General features: G+C 47.3%; 1 protein-coding gene across 1 annotated transcript; it reads left to right on the top strand.

Moving 5' to 3' along the window:
- The first annotated feature begins 6643 nt into the window (after positions 1 to 6643).
- Positions 6644 to 11584, top strand: LOC125537970. Its single transcript, XM_048701289.1, has 7 exons — positions 6644 to 6788; positions 7857 to 9208; positions 9584 to 9885; positions 9982 to 10666; positions 10749 to 10829; positions 10919 to 11374; positions 11471 to 11584. The coding sequence occupies exons 1-7, from the start codon at positions 6740 to 6742 to the stop codon at positions 11582 to 11584; spliced, it is 3039 nt and encodes a 1012-aa protein (XP_048557246.1). The 5' UTR covers positions 6644 to 6739.
- Positions 11585 to 16230: the final 4646 nt, after the last annotated feature.

The raw sequence follows: 16230 nt of genomic DNA, 5'->3' as shown, positions 1-16230 counted from the left end.
ATACGTCCCGCGTCCGGCTGTCAACAACCGGACAAAGAGATGAAGAAAGAAGACAAAGTAGTCACCGGGAGATCCGGCCCGACTGCTCAGCAGCCGGCCCAAATCACGGGGGCTAAAACCAGCGGGTGCGCTGACACGTCCCCGCGAAGAAGAAGACAAAATAGTCGCCGGGAGATGCGGCCTGACTGCTCAACAGTCAGCCCGAATCTCGGGGGCTACACCCAGCGGGTGCGCTGACACGCCCCCGCGAGGAAGAAGACAAAGTAGTCGTCGAGAGATCCGGCCCGACTGCTCAGCTGTCGGCCTGAATCTCGGGGGCTACACCCAGCGGGTGCGCTGACGCGCCCCCGCGAGGAAGAAGACAAAGTAGTCACCGGGAGATCCGGCCCGACTGCTCAGCAGTCGGCCCGAATCTCGGGGGCTACACCCAGCGGGTGCGTTAACGCGCCCCCGCGAGGAAGAAGACAAAGTAGCTGCCGGGAGATCCGGCCCGACCGCTCAGCAGTCGGCCCGAATCTCGGGGGCTACACCCAGTGGATGTGTTGGTGCGCCCCCACGAAAGATTGTAAGAAACAAAAACAAGAGACAAGAGAAGAGTTTTGTCCGGCTGCCAGCAGCCGGCAGAAGAAAAAGGGTGTTGCAAGACGCCTCGCCGCCTGGCCGGTCGAGCCTGACCGGCTGGGACCCCCCTTCGAGTACCCGGAGGCTCGAAGGCTACACCTAGTGGGTGCGCCGACGCGCTTCGCGAGCGCCGAGTTGTGCCGGCAGTCGGCGACGACCGCGACTACATGAAAATCAATGTGAGCTCCTCACCCGCATATTTTTTGCATCACGCAAGTACAGATAACCCCGAACGATGCTCGGGGGTTATCTCCGCATTTTTATTACAGTTGCACCACTGTTCGCCCTGGTGCCAGCCAGAGTTGGCCCGGGGGCTGGCCGCTTGGCCTGAGATGTTTTTTTCCTGTAGACGGCTTAGTAGCGTGTGCAGTACCAAATGCCCACTCTCAGTCACAGACCACAGAGCGGCTGTCCGGCTAGCTAGAGTGAACGCTGGAGGCCACCCACGTGAAAAACGGATTGGGCGACCCGGCCGTTTACTTTACAAGTATCTACTCGGTTAAATCTGCTCCCAGACTCTGAGTACTGTACTCTCCACTTTGTGGCCCACTCTCAGCCACAGACCGCAGAGCGGCTGTCCGGCAAGCAAGAGCACAAGCCAAAAAGCGGAGGGGACACGAAAAAGATTAATGGGGCTCGGACGGAACCGAGTCGGCACCCTCCGCATAAAACTTGCAATGCTAAAAGCAAACATTTGATATATCTGCGTGGACTAACTTCGTCTTTTTTGCATGATCATTTCTGTGGGAAACCCCCTCCTGGCTCGCAGGCTCAGAGACTATATTAACACCTGCCAAGGAACCTCCGCCCAACTTTGCCAAGTTGCCCGAAGGCTCGGGGGCAACTGTCAAAGTTATTGGCCACGGATACTCCGAAGATGGCAAGGCGATATTTCAAGACATCGGGGCTAGCAAAGCCCCTCAGTCCAATTGCCTGGCCGCTCCTGCCGGCTTCCCATCCGACTGCTCTGCCCAGTCGGCTGCCGGCTGCGCCAACCAGCCGACAGCCGACTGCAGCCCGACCCGACACCGACAAGACACCGACGAGATGACTGTACCTGAGCACTGTTTATATGTCACCCCAGCCATCATGTATAGTGTCACTTGTCCCCTGGCACTATTTATGAAGTGACCTAGGGGACAAGGATGACACCCACCATGCCTTGCCCATGCCACTACTTGGCTTACTCTCTAAGCTAGCTCACACTATAAAAGGAGGCCTTGTCCATCCATCCAGGAGGATGGACTCAGACACACACACAAGCAAGCTAGCTAGCAAGCCATCCACACATGTATGAGCATACACCCATTCGGCTAGAGGCCACGGCCACCACGCCACTAGCTAGCTAACTCATTGCTATTACTCTCAGTCCAATACAGCTCCACGAGCGCTTTGTGTTGCGATATACTCCACATATACTCAGGCATGCAGGAGTAGGGGTATTATCTCTCCGGAGAGCCCGAACCTGGGTAAACTAGAGCGTGCTACTCGCATACCCGTCCCCGGATATTCCGGCAGCAGTCTTGCCCCCACCATGATAAGCCATCCTTTGGCATATGTCGCACCCAACCCCCGACACAATATGATCGTAGAAGACGAGACCGGAATGTCTGTACGATCAAGGCTTTCAGTTTCAGAGTGAGAATGTTGTTCCTGAGCATAGAGTAGCGGCAACATTTGAGCAGTTCACTCAGTTTAATGAAGATATGCGTGATTGGGAGACTCACGTGCAACTGCAAAATGATTTGGTTGAGCATATGTGGACTCATGTTGGCAACCAATAGATGTATCTTCTTTTATTCGTTTGCAAAACTATGTGAAACATTTTTTTTATTTGGCCTGTAAAACTATACTATTTATTTGGGGGACTATTTTGCTTGTTAAATTTTCATTTCACAATATGTTGAATGCAATGCAAAATTGGGTGGTTAGCCGGCCACGCCTGCACATATGGGTCGGCATGTTGGGCGCGTTGCCGACCCATATGAAAAACAGAGCGGACGCCGGGCGGGCGGCAGACCCAAACAGACAAAAAGCGAAAGAAATCGCCGTCCGTTTGGGTCGGCCCGTTAGAGTTGCTCTAAAAACTTAAATGAAATGACTAAAAAAGTAAATAAACGCAGTTAAAAAAACATAAAACATATATAGGGGTTACGGCCATAAAACGGCCCAGTTTCTCAGTCCACTTAAACAGCCCAGTTTCATAATTAACTTAAAACCAAAATAAAAAAACGCGTCCCGCGCGCTCCTGTCGCGCCCGTCGATGGCTTGGCCGTCGCCATCTTCACTGGCCGTCAGTGTTGTCGTCGTCGCTGACGAGGTCGACATTGTCCGGCGGCGTCCACAGGTGGGTCGGCGACCCGTGGTGCACGGGGGCGGCGGACTGGATAGTAGGCGGGGCCTGCACCACCTCCTCCCGAGGCGAGTCCTCCTGCTCCGGCGACCGCGGCTGCGTGGGGCACCAGTTCACGCCCCCGGGGGCGGCCGCCATCTGCTCAGCGAAGCACGACCAGCTGCACCCCTGGCCCACCAGGTCAGGGTGGAACGTGGCCACCGGCGGCTCCTCCACCACCTCCTCCTTCGGCACCATCTCCGGCTCGGGGATGGCGACGTCGCCGGCCGCAGAGAGGGCCGTCATCTCCTCGAGGCCCTCCCATTGGCGCTCGTCGTGCGTGTGCATGGAGTCCTCCAGCACACGCACCATGAGCCGGGCCTCCTCCTCCGCCGTCATGCGAGGAGGTGGGGGTGGCGATGGATATGGCGACGGCGACGGCGTGGGCGTCAGGCCGCGCACCCGCGTGCGCCCGCACGCCCGGGGAGCCGCTCGGGGCTCACGTGGCCGTCGCGGCCCCGTCGACGTGCCGGCGAAGAACGACGCCCGCCGCACGTCGTGCTCATCGCGGAGCCAAGTGTCCCACATTGGCGAGTCGCGGGAGTACCTCTCGTCGTAGTAGAGGTCGTCCGAGAGGAGGAGGCGGCGGCGCTGGATCTCCTGGCGGCGAGCACGGCCGCTCTGCGGGACGGGCGGGATCGACACACAGTCGGCCGATAGGTGCCAGTTATTGGGGAGGTGGACGTCGCTCCAGGGCAGCGGCGTCCTCGTCTCCCAGTAACGACGACAGATGGCCGCCTCGATGTAGTGTCGATCGCGCGCGCTGACGGCCGTGGGCGCGATGGAGAACGCGGGCGGCGCGGGGGACCCGACGTGGTGGCGATGGACACGCGGGCTGCTCCTTCTTCACCAAGCCGCGGCGGCGTCCCGACGACGAGCCAGCTCGCGGTCGTGCTTGCCTTTGCGGCCGTAGTTCCATAGCCCCATGGCTGCGGGCGGCCGGCCGGCGAGCTCGAGGCTAGGGTTTGGGGGTCTGGGGCTGTCGGGTTTCGCGGAGGCCGCGGGACAGTGTTGACGACGACCGGTCCACGGTTCTCATTTAAGAAGGACCGCGACCCCTCGCCTAGGCGGATGACAGGCGGGACCGCCCGCGCGTGCGCATTCATGTGGGCGGGGGGGAGGTAGGTGGCCGCCTGCCACGCGGCCTCGATGCGGACGAGGCGCGCGTCCGTCTGGTGTCTGCCGCGACACAAACCCGGTGTAAGTTTGCGTTCGAAATGGGTCGACCCGGACACAAAACGAACCAGATGTGTCCGGGCCGTCGCGCGCTGGGCCGTCTTATTTGTTTTTTTTACCTCAAACGAGCGGGGCTGGACAGAATAGGCCCGCGTGGTGGAGTTGGCTGAGTACGTACGCACGTACTCCTGCCTGTGAATCAACAGCAACAAGTAGCGTAGCGCTCCTGCCCTGCTTCTGCTTGTCCAGTAGCTGTAGGCTCGCAGTACTAGCGGCCAGCCACAAGTGCGACACATGAGTGTACCTACGCTTACACGTACATACTCCCTAGTCCCTAATACGAACAATGGGGCAACACTGTAACGGTCTCCAGTCCAGTGCTACGGTGCAGTGTACACACGACAGCTGTCCCGTGCCGTGCGGTAATTGTCCAGCTGGACGCTGTCCGCAGATCTCTTACCGTCGAAAGTACTCTTGGATGGCCAGTAAAAAAAGGAGACATCTGGGAGCCTGTGGCTGTCAGAGCATGGCCGCGTATGAGGAACGTCCCCATGGATGGCCGTCCAATCGACGTGACCCTTTGCCAGATTTTGCCTCACGACGCCCATCTCTCGAATCATGGGTAAAATTCTCCGTTTCTACCTCTCGCGCCGGGCCCTAGCCAGGAGCAGGCGGCAGTGGCTCGCGTCCGTTTGCGCTCGTCACGGATTCGTCTCCACTGTGCGCGCGCTCGGCCGATCGACAGCGACTTGTGGGCGATGCAGCGTTGGTTTGTGGGCGCTTCGTCCTCTCTCTCTCTCTCTTTCCGTGAGCAGATAATTCCCGTCGTAGTCCTACTAGTGTGTGGATCGATCTCGTGTCGTGTGTGCCCCTGCAGTAAAATGCCCCGGTGGCCCGGTAACTTGGGCCGATCCTCCAGTAAGTATACGTGATGTGATTGGTTCACTGTGTAAGGTTGATTAAGAACATCAGTTTTTGCTATGTCTCGATCGATTGAAACGTCTCAGTCGATAGTATCTTTCTTTGATTTTACATGAAGATTCGTACAAAAATATTATTTTCAGTTCTTTCTTCTTCTTACATATAACTACAATATATCATTTAACTGAGACTTGATTAACTCTCGGTTGAATGAGACCTAACCACACCTAAGACCATATAGCGATGCTACTTCGTGCAGTACAGACATTGTTTTTCAAAATATCACAGACGCAAACCCTCGTACACTCGCCCATACGCTCAACTCTACCCCGTCACTATGAGCTACTCTGGGCAGTGCAGACCATTTAACATGTGACAGACGACGAGTGGCCCGCGTGGCAGGTTGGGGTTTCTTTCGGGCATTGGCAGTTTCGGACATGCCATGGTGTATGATGCATGATGATGTGTACTGAAATGATGGCCCGACGGATGTGCGGTGCAGTGGAGTGAGCAAGGCCATGAATGAATGACCCCCGGCCGGGCGCGCGTGCAAAATTATTACGCTGGCGTGGCCATGTCACGTCACATCGCCATCGCATCGCTCCGGCCAGCAGCGCAATAAACTCCCTCAGTCCTCGCACGCCAATGGCATGAGAGAGGTTGTGAGGAGGACGATGGATGGAGGAACCCCATTTCTGAAACGTGGCTCGTCTGTCTGCATCAATGGCTGTGGGCTCACGCCGTCCGCATTGGCCTCCTACTCCTAGTGACGTGCCGGTCTGCCACGGTATGATTGCCTGTGCGTAGTTGCTCCAACGTCTATGCGTTACGTGCCGTGTACCCGGTGAGAGTATCTGGTGCTACCGCGGCTCAGGTGCTACCGTGATACGGGCTTCTGAGCCGTCGAATTTCTAGATCGGACGGTGCATGAGAGTTTTTGGATCTGCTACACATATGTGTAATTTTTGGACTCCTAAAAGTCTTTTCTGTAAATGTTACGAAGTTACTAGGAGCCGTCCAATTTGAAAATCCGATGGCCCAGAAGCCCGTATCACGGTAGCACGTGAGCCACGGTAGCACCTGATATGCATGGATTCCGTTGCGGTTTGAGAGTCTCGGAGGTTCACACCGAGTACGTACCATGCAACGCTGGATTTGGCTGGAGCTCGGACGTTACGTGCCGTGTACCCGGTGATCGGTACAAGAGGTAATATCACTAGCAGTCACAAAACTTGCGTTGGATGTGCATTTTAGTGCTAAAACTTGCAAAATACATCGTTGTAGTCGCATAACTTGCGTTTACGTGCACATACGGTCACAAATCCCGTCTGCCTTCATACGACGTGCTGGCGTGGCATACCTGGCCCGCTGGCAGCCTCTGATTCCGTCCGGCGCGGCGCGCGCGCGTCTTCTTTACACAAAACCCCTTAGCCCGTTTCGTAATTAGCTGAAAAACCCCTCCAACAGGGGAAACAGGCAGGCCTGCTCTTTTTGCCCAAAGGGTCCCCAAAAATGCTACCCATTCATTCCCACTCATCCTCACCGCTTCGTCTCCCTCCTCTGTGTCGCTCCTCTGTCTCCGTCGATTTTTCCAACACGGTGGCGGCACGGCGGCCGTCGTCGTAGGACATGGATGACCCGCATCGTCGGGTGCGAGGCGATCCAGCGCCGCCGTATGGTTAGTCCCACTGTCCTCTGTCGTTTTTGACTCTGCATCTGTTCGTTGTTATGTTCGCCGTCTCCGACATAGTTAGGGTTCATGGGGTAGGGCGACCAAGTCTGATTGATGTACGTTGGCGCCGTGCGTAGCCCGTTCTGGACTTAGGCATTACGTACGGATGGTTGTTGGGGCCCTGCTTGCGGAATCGTGCTAGGGTTTAATTAGGGGTTATTGAGGAGGTCGCTTTATCCATAGAAATTGATGATCAGAGGAACGAGATGCCTCCATGTAAATTGTTCTAGTGTTTAATTGGGGAAAATTATTTATTAGATATTTGACAATGTGTACTGCTGCTAGTTGAATCTTTCAAAAGTCTGAATGTGTGCAGTGTTATCCTGCGCCTAGTTTAGTCGTTAGTTAAATTCAGTTAGGAATAAAACGGCTAGTGCATGAGCTTATTTGTAGGAGTAACCACGACGTGTGGTGTTAGAGTCCTAGCCGGACACAGATGAGCACTTGTAGTAGTTGTAGGATTAGAAGTCCAAACCGAGTAGGTTTGAGTGCTAGTCCAAGCTGCTATATATACGCACGTATAATCCCTGTAACTTGTACCGATCAGAAGAAAAGCAATAAAAGAGCAAGGCGCGTCAAGAGCCTTTGGCTATCAATCCATCGATCAGTTTTGTTCTGCCGAGAGGTTTCGCCGAGACAGCCGATCGCTAGCTTCGCTAGTTGCAAGCTCGCCAGCTCTACGTACAGGAATCAATTAAGCTGCTTGCCTGCTAGCTAGCTTTGCACATCATACGTGTATCGGCTCCTGGGATTTTTGGTCTAGCGATCAAAAGCCAAAAGCCAACATTATTTGTGCACTGACCGAGAAACGAACTTGCTACCGCTGTTTGACATTGCTGCAGTTAACTGAAGTTGGCATTTGCTGAATTTTTTCTCTGAACTTGTTGGGAGGACTGATGTACTTGTTAACTGAATTTTTTCTCTGAACTTGTTGGAAGGACTGATGTACTTGTTAACTGAATCTGACATTTTAACATGATGTACTGATTTGTTATGAACTCTTTTACATTGCAGGAGATTTTGATGGTCTGTTCAGTGTTGAGATCCACCATAGTGGTTTCTTTTGTGGCAGTGACATAAACAGAACATACATGGACTATGAGGTTGATTGGTTTGACAATTGTCAGACTGACACTTGGTCCTTACTCTGGATTGATGACTTTCTTCTGCAGCTGGGCTATGATAGACAAGCTTCAAAGATTGATGTTTACTGGTGTGAACCAAGAAAGACAGTTAGTGATGGCCTGAAGCTCTTAACCTGTGATGCCGACATTGTTCTTATGATTTGTGCAACATTAGAGCACAAGAACCTGCTGCTGATAGTAGACCATGGTGATACCCTGCAGTCATTAAACAAAGATGATGTTCTGACAAATGGAGTGAAGGATCCACCTAAGGTTATTACTCCAAAGAGGCATGGAAAAGAAAATGTCAGTTATCCAGAGAAAGAGCAGAGTCCTAGAGAGAAAATGTCAAGGACAACAAGGAGATCTATGTCATTTGGAGAAGGATGTAGCTCAAGGAATGCTATGGAGGAGGAGAATATTGAGGATGTTAACAATAGTGAAGAAGAGGGAAATGATGAGGATGCAGGGTCAGAAACAGACGAGGAGTTCTATGAGAGTGACTATGAAGTTGCAGAAGGTGATGATGATTTGTTTGACGCAAATGTAGACAAAGATGTTGATGATCACAGAGAGAAGAACATATTGCCAGACTTTGAAGAAGAACTTCCAGAAGATGCTTTGGAGGACAGCCACTTAAATATGTCGAAAGAAGAGAAAGAGAAGTTGAAGCACAAATTCAGTACTTTCAACCCAACAACTGATCTGAATGCACCTGTGTTTAAGATTGGGTTGGTGTTTGCAGATATGAAGGAATTGAGGCATGCTCTCACTGCATACAGTGTAAGGAATAGGGTGAAAGTGAACAAGCTCCGAAATACTTCAGTATCACTAGAGGCTGTATGCAAGCCTGGTTGCACTTGGTACTTGAAGGCAGGTAAAGATAACAGGTCAAGTAGCATACAGATCAAGAAGTATGTTGACAATCACACTTGCACAAAAGCATGGGACCTGAGAGTTCTGACTGCTCCTTTTCTTACTAACAAGTTCAGAGAAGAATTCAGAGACAATGAAAAAATGCCTCTGAAGAAATTTTCAGATAAGGTGGAGACAGAATATAATTTGGTTCCACACAGGAGTAAGTTGGGAAGAGCTAGGAGAGCAACAGTGAATCAAATAAGGGGAGTAGATGATGACCAATATAATACTTTGTGGGACTATGGTCAGGAGCTTAGAAGGAGCAATCCAGGAAGCCAGTTCTTCTTGTGCACTAAGGAAGTATTTGATGAGAAGACAAAGAAGGTACAAGACCACTTTTCCACATTGTACTGGTCGTATGATGCATGCAAGACGGGATTCCTTAAGGGATGTAGACCAATCATTTTCCTGGATGGTTGTCACATTAAAACGAGATACAAGGGAACATTACTAACAGCCGTTGGAATCAATCCCAATGATTGTATCTTTCCAGTAGCATTTGGGTTATGTGAAATGGAGTCAACCCATAGCTGGAAGTGGTTCTTAGCATCCTTAAAAGATGACCTGAACATAATGAACACCTCACCATACACCATTATGAGTGACAAGCAGAAGGTTAGTACTAGATTATTCAATTTCTTCATTGCAACAACATAAGTGTGTGCTGTTTTGCAGAGATTAATGTGTTCTGTTTTGCAGGGATTAATAAACGCAGTGAAAAAGGTTTTCCCTCATTCAGAACATAGAAACTGTGTTAGGCACATTTATCAAAATTTCCATAAAGTACACAAGGGAGAGCAGCTCAAGAATGATCTATGGTCTATAGCAAGGTCCACTAATAAAGCTGCATACACCAGGAACATGGATCTAATGAAAGAACACAGCTTGGGTGCCTACACCTGGGTTGAGAAATTGGAGCCAAGAACATGGATCAAAGCATTCTTTGACCCGTTTTGCAAGTGTGACATATTACTAAACAATATGTCAGAAGTGTTCAATAGGTTACTCTCTTGTTACTTTTTCCTCTCTTGTTATTTTCTTGTCAACAAAAAATCAAATGCCAACTGTGTGCTTACATATTTGGTACTATTTTGCAGTTACATTTTGGATGCGAGGGAAATGCCAATTAAGTCAATGTTGGACCAGATAATGTGGAAGCTAACAAACAGGATTGTTGGTAAGCAGAGAGAGGCAGAGAAATGGACAGGCAGATTATGTCCCAAGATACAGAAGAAATTGGACAAGTATGTGGAGTGGGCAAAGAACTGCAGGGTGCAAGAGTATGGGCAAGGTGTTTGCAAGGTTTTCTCTTTGAACAACACATACATTGTTGACCTGAAAATGCTTTCTTGTGAATGCAAAAGGTGGGTACTATCTGGCATACCTTGCCATCATGCAATTGCATGTTTTAGGCATGAGAGAATTGAGCCAGAGAGCATGGTCCATTCATGCTACACTGTTGAGGAATATAAGAAGTGTTATGGATTTAATATGATGCCAATGAGGGACCCACAGCAATGGGAAAAAATGCATGGCATTGCTGTTCACCCACCCCTGTACACAAAAGTAATGGGCAGGCCTAAGAAGAACAGGAAAAAAGATCCAGAAGAGAAGAAAGACAAGACTGGGGTGAAAAAATTGAGCAAACATGGTGTGACCATGCATTGTTCTGTTTGTGGAGCTGCTGACCATAACAAGAAGGGCCACCACAATCATGTTAATCAAACAACATCTGAGGAAACAACAATTGAAGAAGAATATGACGACCCAAGCATAATTGCTGTACCATCCTTTGCTTGTATATTTTCCCCTCTAATCTTCAAACTATACTTAAACATTGATACATTGGCTTCACCTGTTGCAGAACATCATGCCACACAGAGTCTACCCTCAGCTCGATCCAACACAAACCCCTGACTCAATGGTTTACAATATGCAAGAAATGGTAATATATTCGGTGACAAAATTATGCAGATGTAATTACCATTTAAGTGCTTACATACCCACCTTTTTATATTGTACTTGTGTGAGCAGGAGAAGTTTACATATCCAGCACCTAGGGAATTTGCCCCCCTACCTGAGTCTAGCTTCATTGCCAATGCCAGAGACTCAATTCCTATGGTTAGAGTTACAACAGCCATGTCAAGAGGCAGGGTGAGAAAGACTGCTAATGAGAAAGTTGCAAGGCCAAGGAAAAAGCAGGCAAGGGAAGGCAATATTGCAATGGGAAGCAATGTTGCAACAACTGGAAGCAATGCTCCAACAAGTGGGGCCAATGCAAGAGGAGGTGGCAATGCAAGAGGAGGGGCCAATGCAAGAGGAGGTGGCATTGCAAGAGGAGGTGGCAATGCAAGAGGAGGGGCCAATGCAAGAGGAGGTGGCAATCCAAGAGGAGCAAGAGCTGCTGCTCCAGGTTTCTTCAACTTGCTATTTGGACCCGATGGATCCACAATACATGAACCGCCACTTGTCATGCAGGGTGAGGAGGAGGTCATTTTTAGCCAAAATGCACCAGGAGCTAGCCAGGATCCTTATCTCTATGATGAAGGTTGTCTTGATGATCTGCATGACTTTTTGTCTTTGTAGTTTACATTACATGCATCTTTAGGTGAAAGTCTGATGGAGTTCTTGAATGAACTTGTTGGTTTGGTGATGGAGTTCATGAATGAACTTGTGGTCTCTAGTTCAGTACTTATTTAGAAGACGATGTGATAACAGTTATGTCACTTTTGGTTTGGTTCGTACGACTAAGAAACTACTTATGTTAGTGCCAAATATGTCATTTCAATTATGGTCTGTTCCTGTTCACTTAAGGTCAATTTGTCCGTGCTAGATCCTTGTTGCAAGTCTGCTATATTACAAATCTTGGCCAAAAGCTTAATAAAACAGCAGAAATGTTGTCCAACTTGGTCAAAAAAGTTGCTGCGATTTTTTGCCAAAACGGATTTATAAAACAGCAGATATCCTGTCCAATTTGGTCAAAATAGTTGCTGAGATTTTTGTCAAAAATGATTTATAAAACAGCAGAAATTTGATCAAAATAATCGATTGACTGAACGGGCTAAGGGGTTTTCTGCAAAGAAGACGCGCGCGCGCCGCGCCGGACGGAATCAGAGGCTGCCAGCGGGCCAGGTATGCCACGCCAGCACGTCGTATGAAGGCAGACGGGATTTGTGACCGTATGTGCACGTAAACGCAAGTTATGCGACCACAACGATATATTTTGCAAGTTCTAGCACTAAAATGCACATCCGACGCAAGTTTTGTGACTGCTAGTGATATTACCTCTCGGTACAACCACCGGCGGATTGGAAGGGGCAGCTCGAGTTTACGGCTGAATCAACACACATTTTTCTTTTGAGCGGTGGCTGAGTCGACACACACGAAATGCAATTATACAATCTGGTATCTTTTTGACACTTATACAATGCAACGTGCTTAGAGAAAGAAAATCGATTTTTCTCAAGCATCGGTGACATTATAGACACTTAATTAGACGTTTTTCTGTAAAAATAAACACCGATGCTTAAAAAAATATGATTTATTTTTCTAAGTACATCCCAAAGCATCTACTCCCTTTGATCGGAATTACTTATTTTGAAACTTATTGTATTTAGAACTAAAATAAATCTACATATGTCCATTTCTGTGACAAGTAATTTCGAACGGATGGAGTAGCATTGTACAATGCCTTATAGAGTGGCGATCATCCCCGCAGCAAGAGGGAGAACGGCTTGGCTGATGCCCATTGGTCTGAATCGCATCGCTAGTGAAGCCTTTTTATCCTCCACAGCGCGGGCGTCCCTATTACTCGCCTTCAGCGAGTCTAACTCACTGAAGGGTGTAAGTAAGGTGGGCCGGCCCATGCGGCCAGGAAGCCATAGTTTTTTTTTTGTATTTTGTATTTTCTGTTTTTGCTTTATCTTTACATTTTTATACTTTAAAATGTTGAACAAGTGTTTGAAGAAATGAAAAAGTATTTGAAAAATGTTGAACAAGTATTTCAAAAAAATATTGATAATGTATATAAAAAAATATTGAACAAGTGTTTGAAGAAATGAAAAAGTAGTTGAAAAATGTTGAACAAGTATTTTAAGAAATGTTGAACAAGTATTTTAAAGATGTTGAACAAGTATTTGAAAACTGTTGAACAAGTATTTCAAAAAATATTGATTATGTATATAAAAAATGTTGAACAAGTGTTTGAAAAAATGAAAAAGTATTTGAAAAATGTTGAACAAGTATTTTAAGAAATGTTGAACAAGTTTTTGGAAAATGTTGATCAAGTATTTAAGAAATATTGAACAAGTATTTGAAAAAATATTGATCATGTATATAAGAATGAAAAAACAAAAAGAAACAAAGGAAAGACAAACAATTGAAACAAAAAGGAGAAGAAAAAAAGAAAAGAATGAAAAAAATCGGAGAAGAAAACGAAATAAGGAACACAGAAATAAAGAAAAATAACAAAAACAGAAATAAAAAAGAAATAAAATAGAAATAGAGAAAAACCAGTGAAAAAAAGAAAAAAACGGAGAAGAAACAGTGGAAAAACCGAATTGTTTCGACTTAAGTAAGGCCGCCCTACTAGTACATCACATACCCGAGCCAAGCCGAGTGGCTAGTCGCGTGTTCCCGCAGCAAGGATGCCACGGTTTGAATCTTGGCCGCGCGTCCTTTTCTCCTCCTTTTACTCTACTTACTGTGCGCGTTTGGGGCCTGCCCATTACTGTAGACCCCTTCAGCGAGACATCTCCTAGATTTCGCTGAAGGCGAGAAATAGCTCCCACGGCGGAAGCCCTTATCTATTTCTTTTCAGGAGGGAAACCACGCTTTCTCTTTGACAGTGACCGATGAACATGGGCCGCTATCACGCTGGGAAATGTTTTTGTTTTTTGAGTGGTAGTGGTGGGCAATGGTTCAGAAGGTAGTTTTGAGCCCATACCAGATAGTAATATAGGTACATTTCCCCCCCCCCCCCCCCGGCCCCCCCATAACGCCTAGTTAGGAATAAAAATGGCTAAATAGGCCTAGATCTCTATTTGTACTATGATCTGACCTGTTTGAATTGTAGGAGCTTAAAGCACACAGAAAGCACAAGAGAATTAGCAATTTGTAGAAAAAATAGTCGAAAACTGCTGCGACTCGCCCACATATCCAATGTTATGGACCAACACACAACCACACACACAGTTGAGAGGAAGACCATCACCAATCTTGTGTGCAAGCATCGCTGTCGTCACTCCACCACGAGCTAACGTCTGCGATTCACCGCAAACAACCACCAACGACACCCTCACCGCAAGAGATGCATGAAGCCCATGCGGGTCCATGCCAGCCAATTGGCCACACATGTTTGTTTGCAAGAAGTCCCTTTGGACGATGCATAAAAAAATAAACACATGATTGAGGAGATGCATTGTAAGTGAATTAGACTTCCCAAAGAAAAAGGAAGTTGAAGCTCATGTTTAGATTCCTATGAAATGATGTAGGTCATGTATGGGGATTTTATAGTAGTTTGGTAGCACCAATCCTATGATCCAAAGCGTCTTGATATGTAGATATTTCTAGCATTACTAAATATCCGACTAGCACTGCCCCTCATTATTGGCTGGCCAGTGACCACATGTCAGTGATGAGCATTTGCATGTAAATTATTGGAGATGTTATCACTAACTTGTCAGCAATATGTGTTTAGAGGTCATCACTGATCGGCCAAGTGGCCCACCTACCTTGGGGAAGTCATCATTAACCCCAGCCACAGATGGGCCAAAACCGCGTCAGTGATGATAAGATTTGGCCAGTTAGTGCTATTCCACTCTGTAGTAGTGTAAGGAAGAAATTCCTTAATCAAAGAAGCCCTTACTTTTTTATATAGATATAATGGCACCATCATGTAGATACAAGAATGGACTTAGAACTTTGATTGGGTCCAATTTTTAAATGAGATAGGGATTTAGATTATGATGCCCAAGACCTTGTAAAATTGCTTCTATTATGGAGCCTAGCAAATTCTTGTGGATTCTTCGGGCTGTTTGGATCATTGCCCTCTAATGAGATGTTAGAAAATTGGATGTTGAATAGCCTTGGATGTTCATTTGTATGGATACCAAATAATTGGTTCGCCTGTGCCTCTACAACAGCCTCAACTCAATTCTTAGCCATCTTTTTTGGCAAGGCATGGGTGGCCAAATATTTCATCAAATATTTAGCGAGGCCATGATTAGCAAAGCAAGCATTGGGACAAACCAAATGGCCCCTTAGAGCCACCTAACACATGTGCCATACCCTTAAATATTTAAATTTACCAGAGCACGTGTTTTATATAGAAGTATATTATGGAAGGATTAGCCTCCCGACCTTTTGTATCTGCAAGATGTACACAACCAATATTTTATTAAAATGTTGTCAAAGACATCGAGGCAAGAGTATGCCATATGTTAGCTACCATCGTGAATCTAACCATCAATAGAACAAGTATAGTAAGGAGCCTATAACCCTCTTACATAACACTTTTACTTATGTGGAGGAGATAGAGATGAAAAATGAGGGGAGTGGCTCTCATGTAAGATCCAACCTTTACACGTGATCCTATGCAAATGTAATACATATAAGGAAAGAGATAGAGAGAAGGTTGTAAAAAGTACTAATATAAGAGCCAACCGTACTACTCCCTCCATTCCAATGAATAAGGAATAAGACATACAAACACACTTTTTAAAATCCAACTTTTACAATTAATTACATCAATAACATGGATTTTTGTGACTTAAAAATTGTACCATCGAAAACTTCTTTTCAATACGAATTCAACTGTATATTTTGTATTACATATAACCCACATTTGGTTGGTCCACACTACAAGAGATCGGGCCTGCTATGACGAGCTAAAAATGTCATGGAACATCCATTAACGTCACAAAATACCCCTGCATGACATTTTCCATGCGTCACAAGCATCGTCACGGAATCCCTGTCACAGATTACTCCTAGTGACGGCGCACGCACAGAACGTCACTCAATAAGGGACCTTCAGTGACGTTTGACGTCACTCGATTCTTCATGGCCCAGTACACACCATATTTCTATATGGGCCAAGCCCGATAATTTGTTTGGTTTACATTTTATATCCATTTTCTAGGCCATGGCTGATTTGCAGCCCAATATAGTTTGATACAGTACTCAATTTTTATTGGGCCATATCCATTTTCCACCAATTATTTTAATATTTTTTTCTACTCATTCAATCCATCTTTCGATTGTCCACACATACTACTTTTTCTTCATATGATTTCATAGCACACGTCATGATCATAGTTTTTATTAAAAACAAAACATGGCAATCA

This window comes from Triticum urartu, chromosome 2, assembly GCF_003073215.2.
Source record: "Triticum urartu cultivar G1812 chromosome 2, Tu2.1, whole genome shotgun sequence".
Lineage (NCBI taxonomy): Eukaryota > Viridiplantae > Streptophyta > Magnoliopsida > Poales > Poaceae > Triticum > Triticum urartu.
Note: the sequence above shows the minus strand (reverse complement) of the source record. Positions and strands in the feature narration are given on the sequence as shown.

Coding starts and splice junctions, on each gene's coding strand:
- LOC125537970 (XM_048701289.1), top strand. CDS start 6,740: ATGGATGACCCGCATCGTCGGGTGCGAGGCGATCCAGCGCCGCCGTAT. Junction 6,789..7,856: donor CGATCCAGCGCCGCCGTATG/GTTAGTCCCACT, acceptor TTTACATTGCAG/GAGATTTTGATGGTCTGTTC. Junction 10,667..10,748: donor ACGACCCAAGCATAATTGCT/GTACCATCCTTT, acceptor CACCTGTTGCAG/AACATCATGCCACACAGAGT.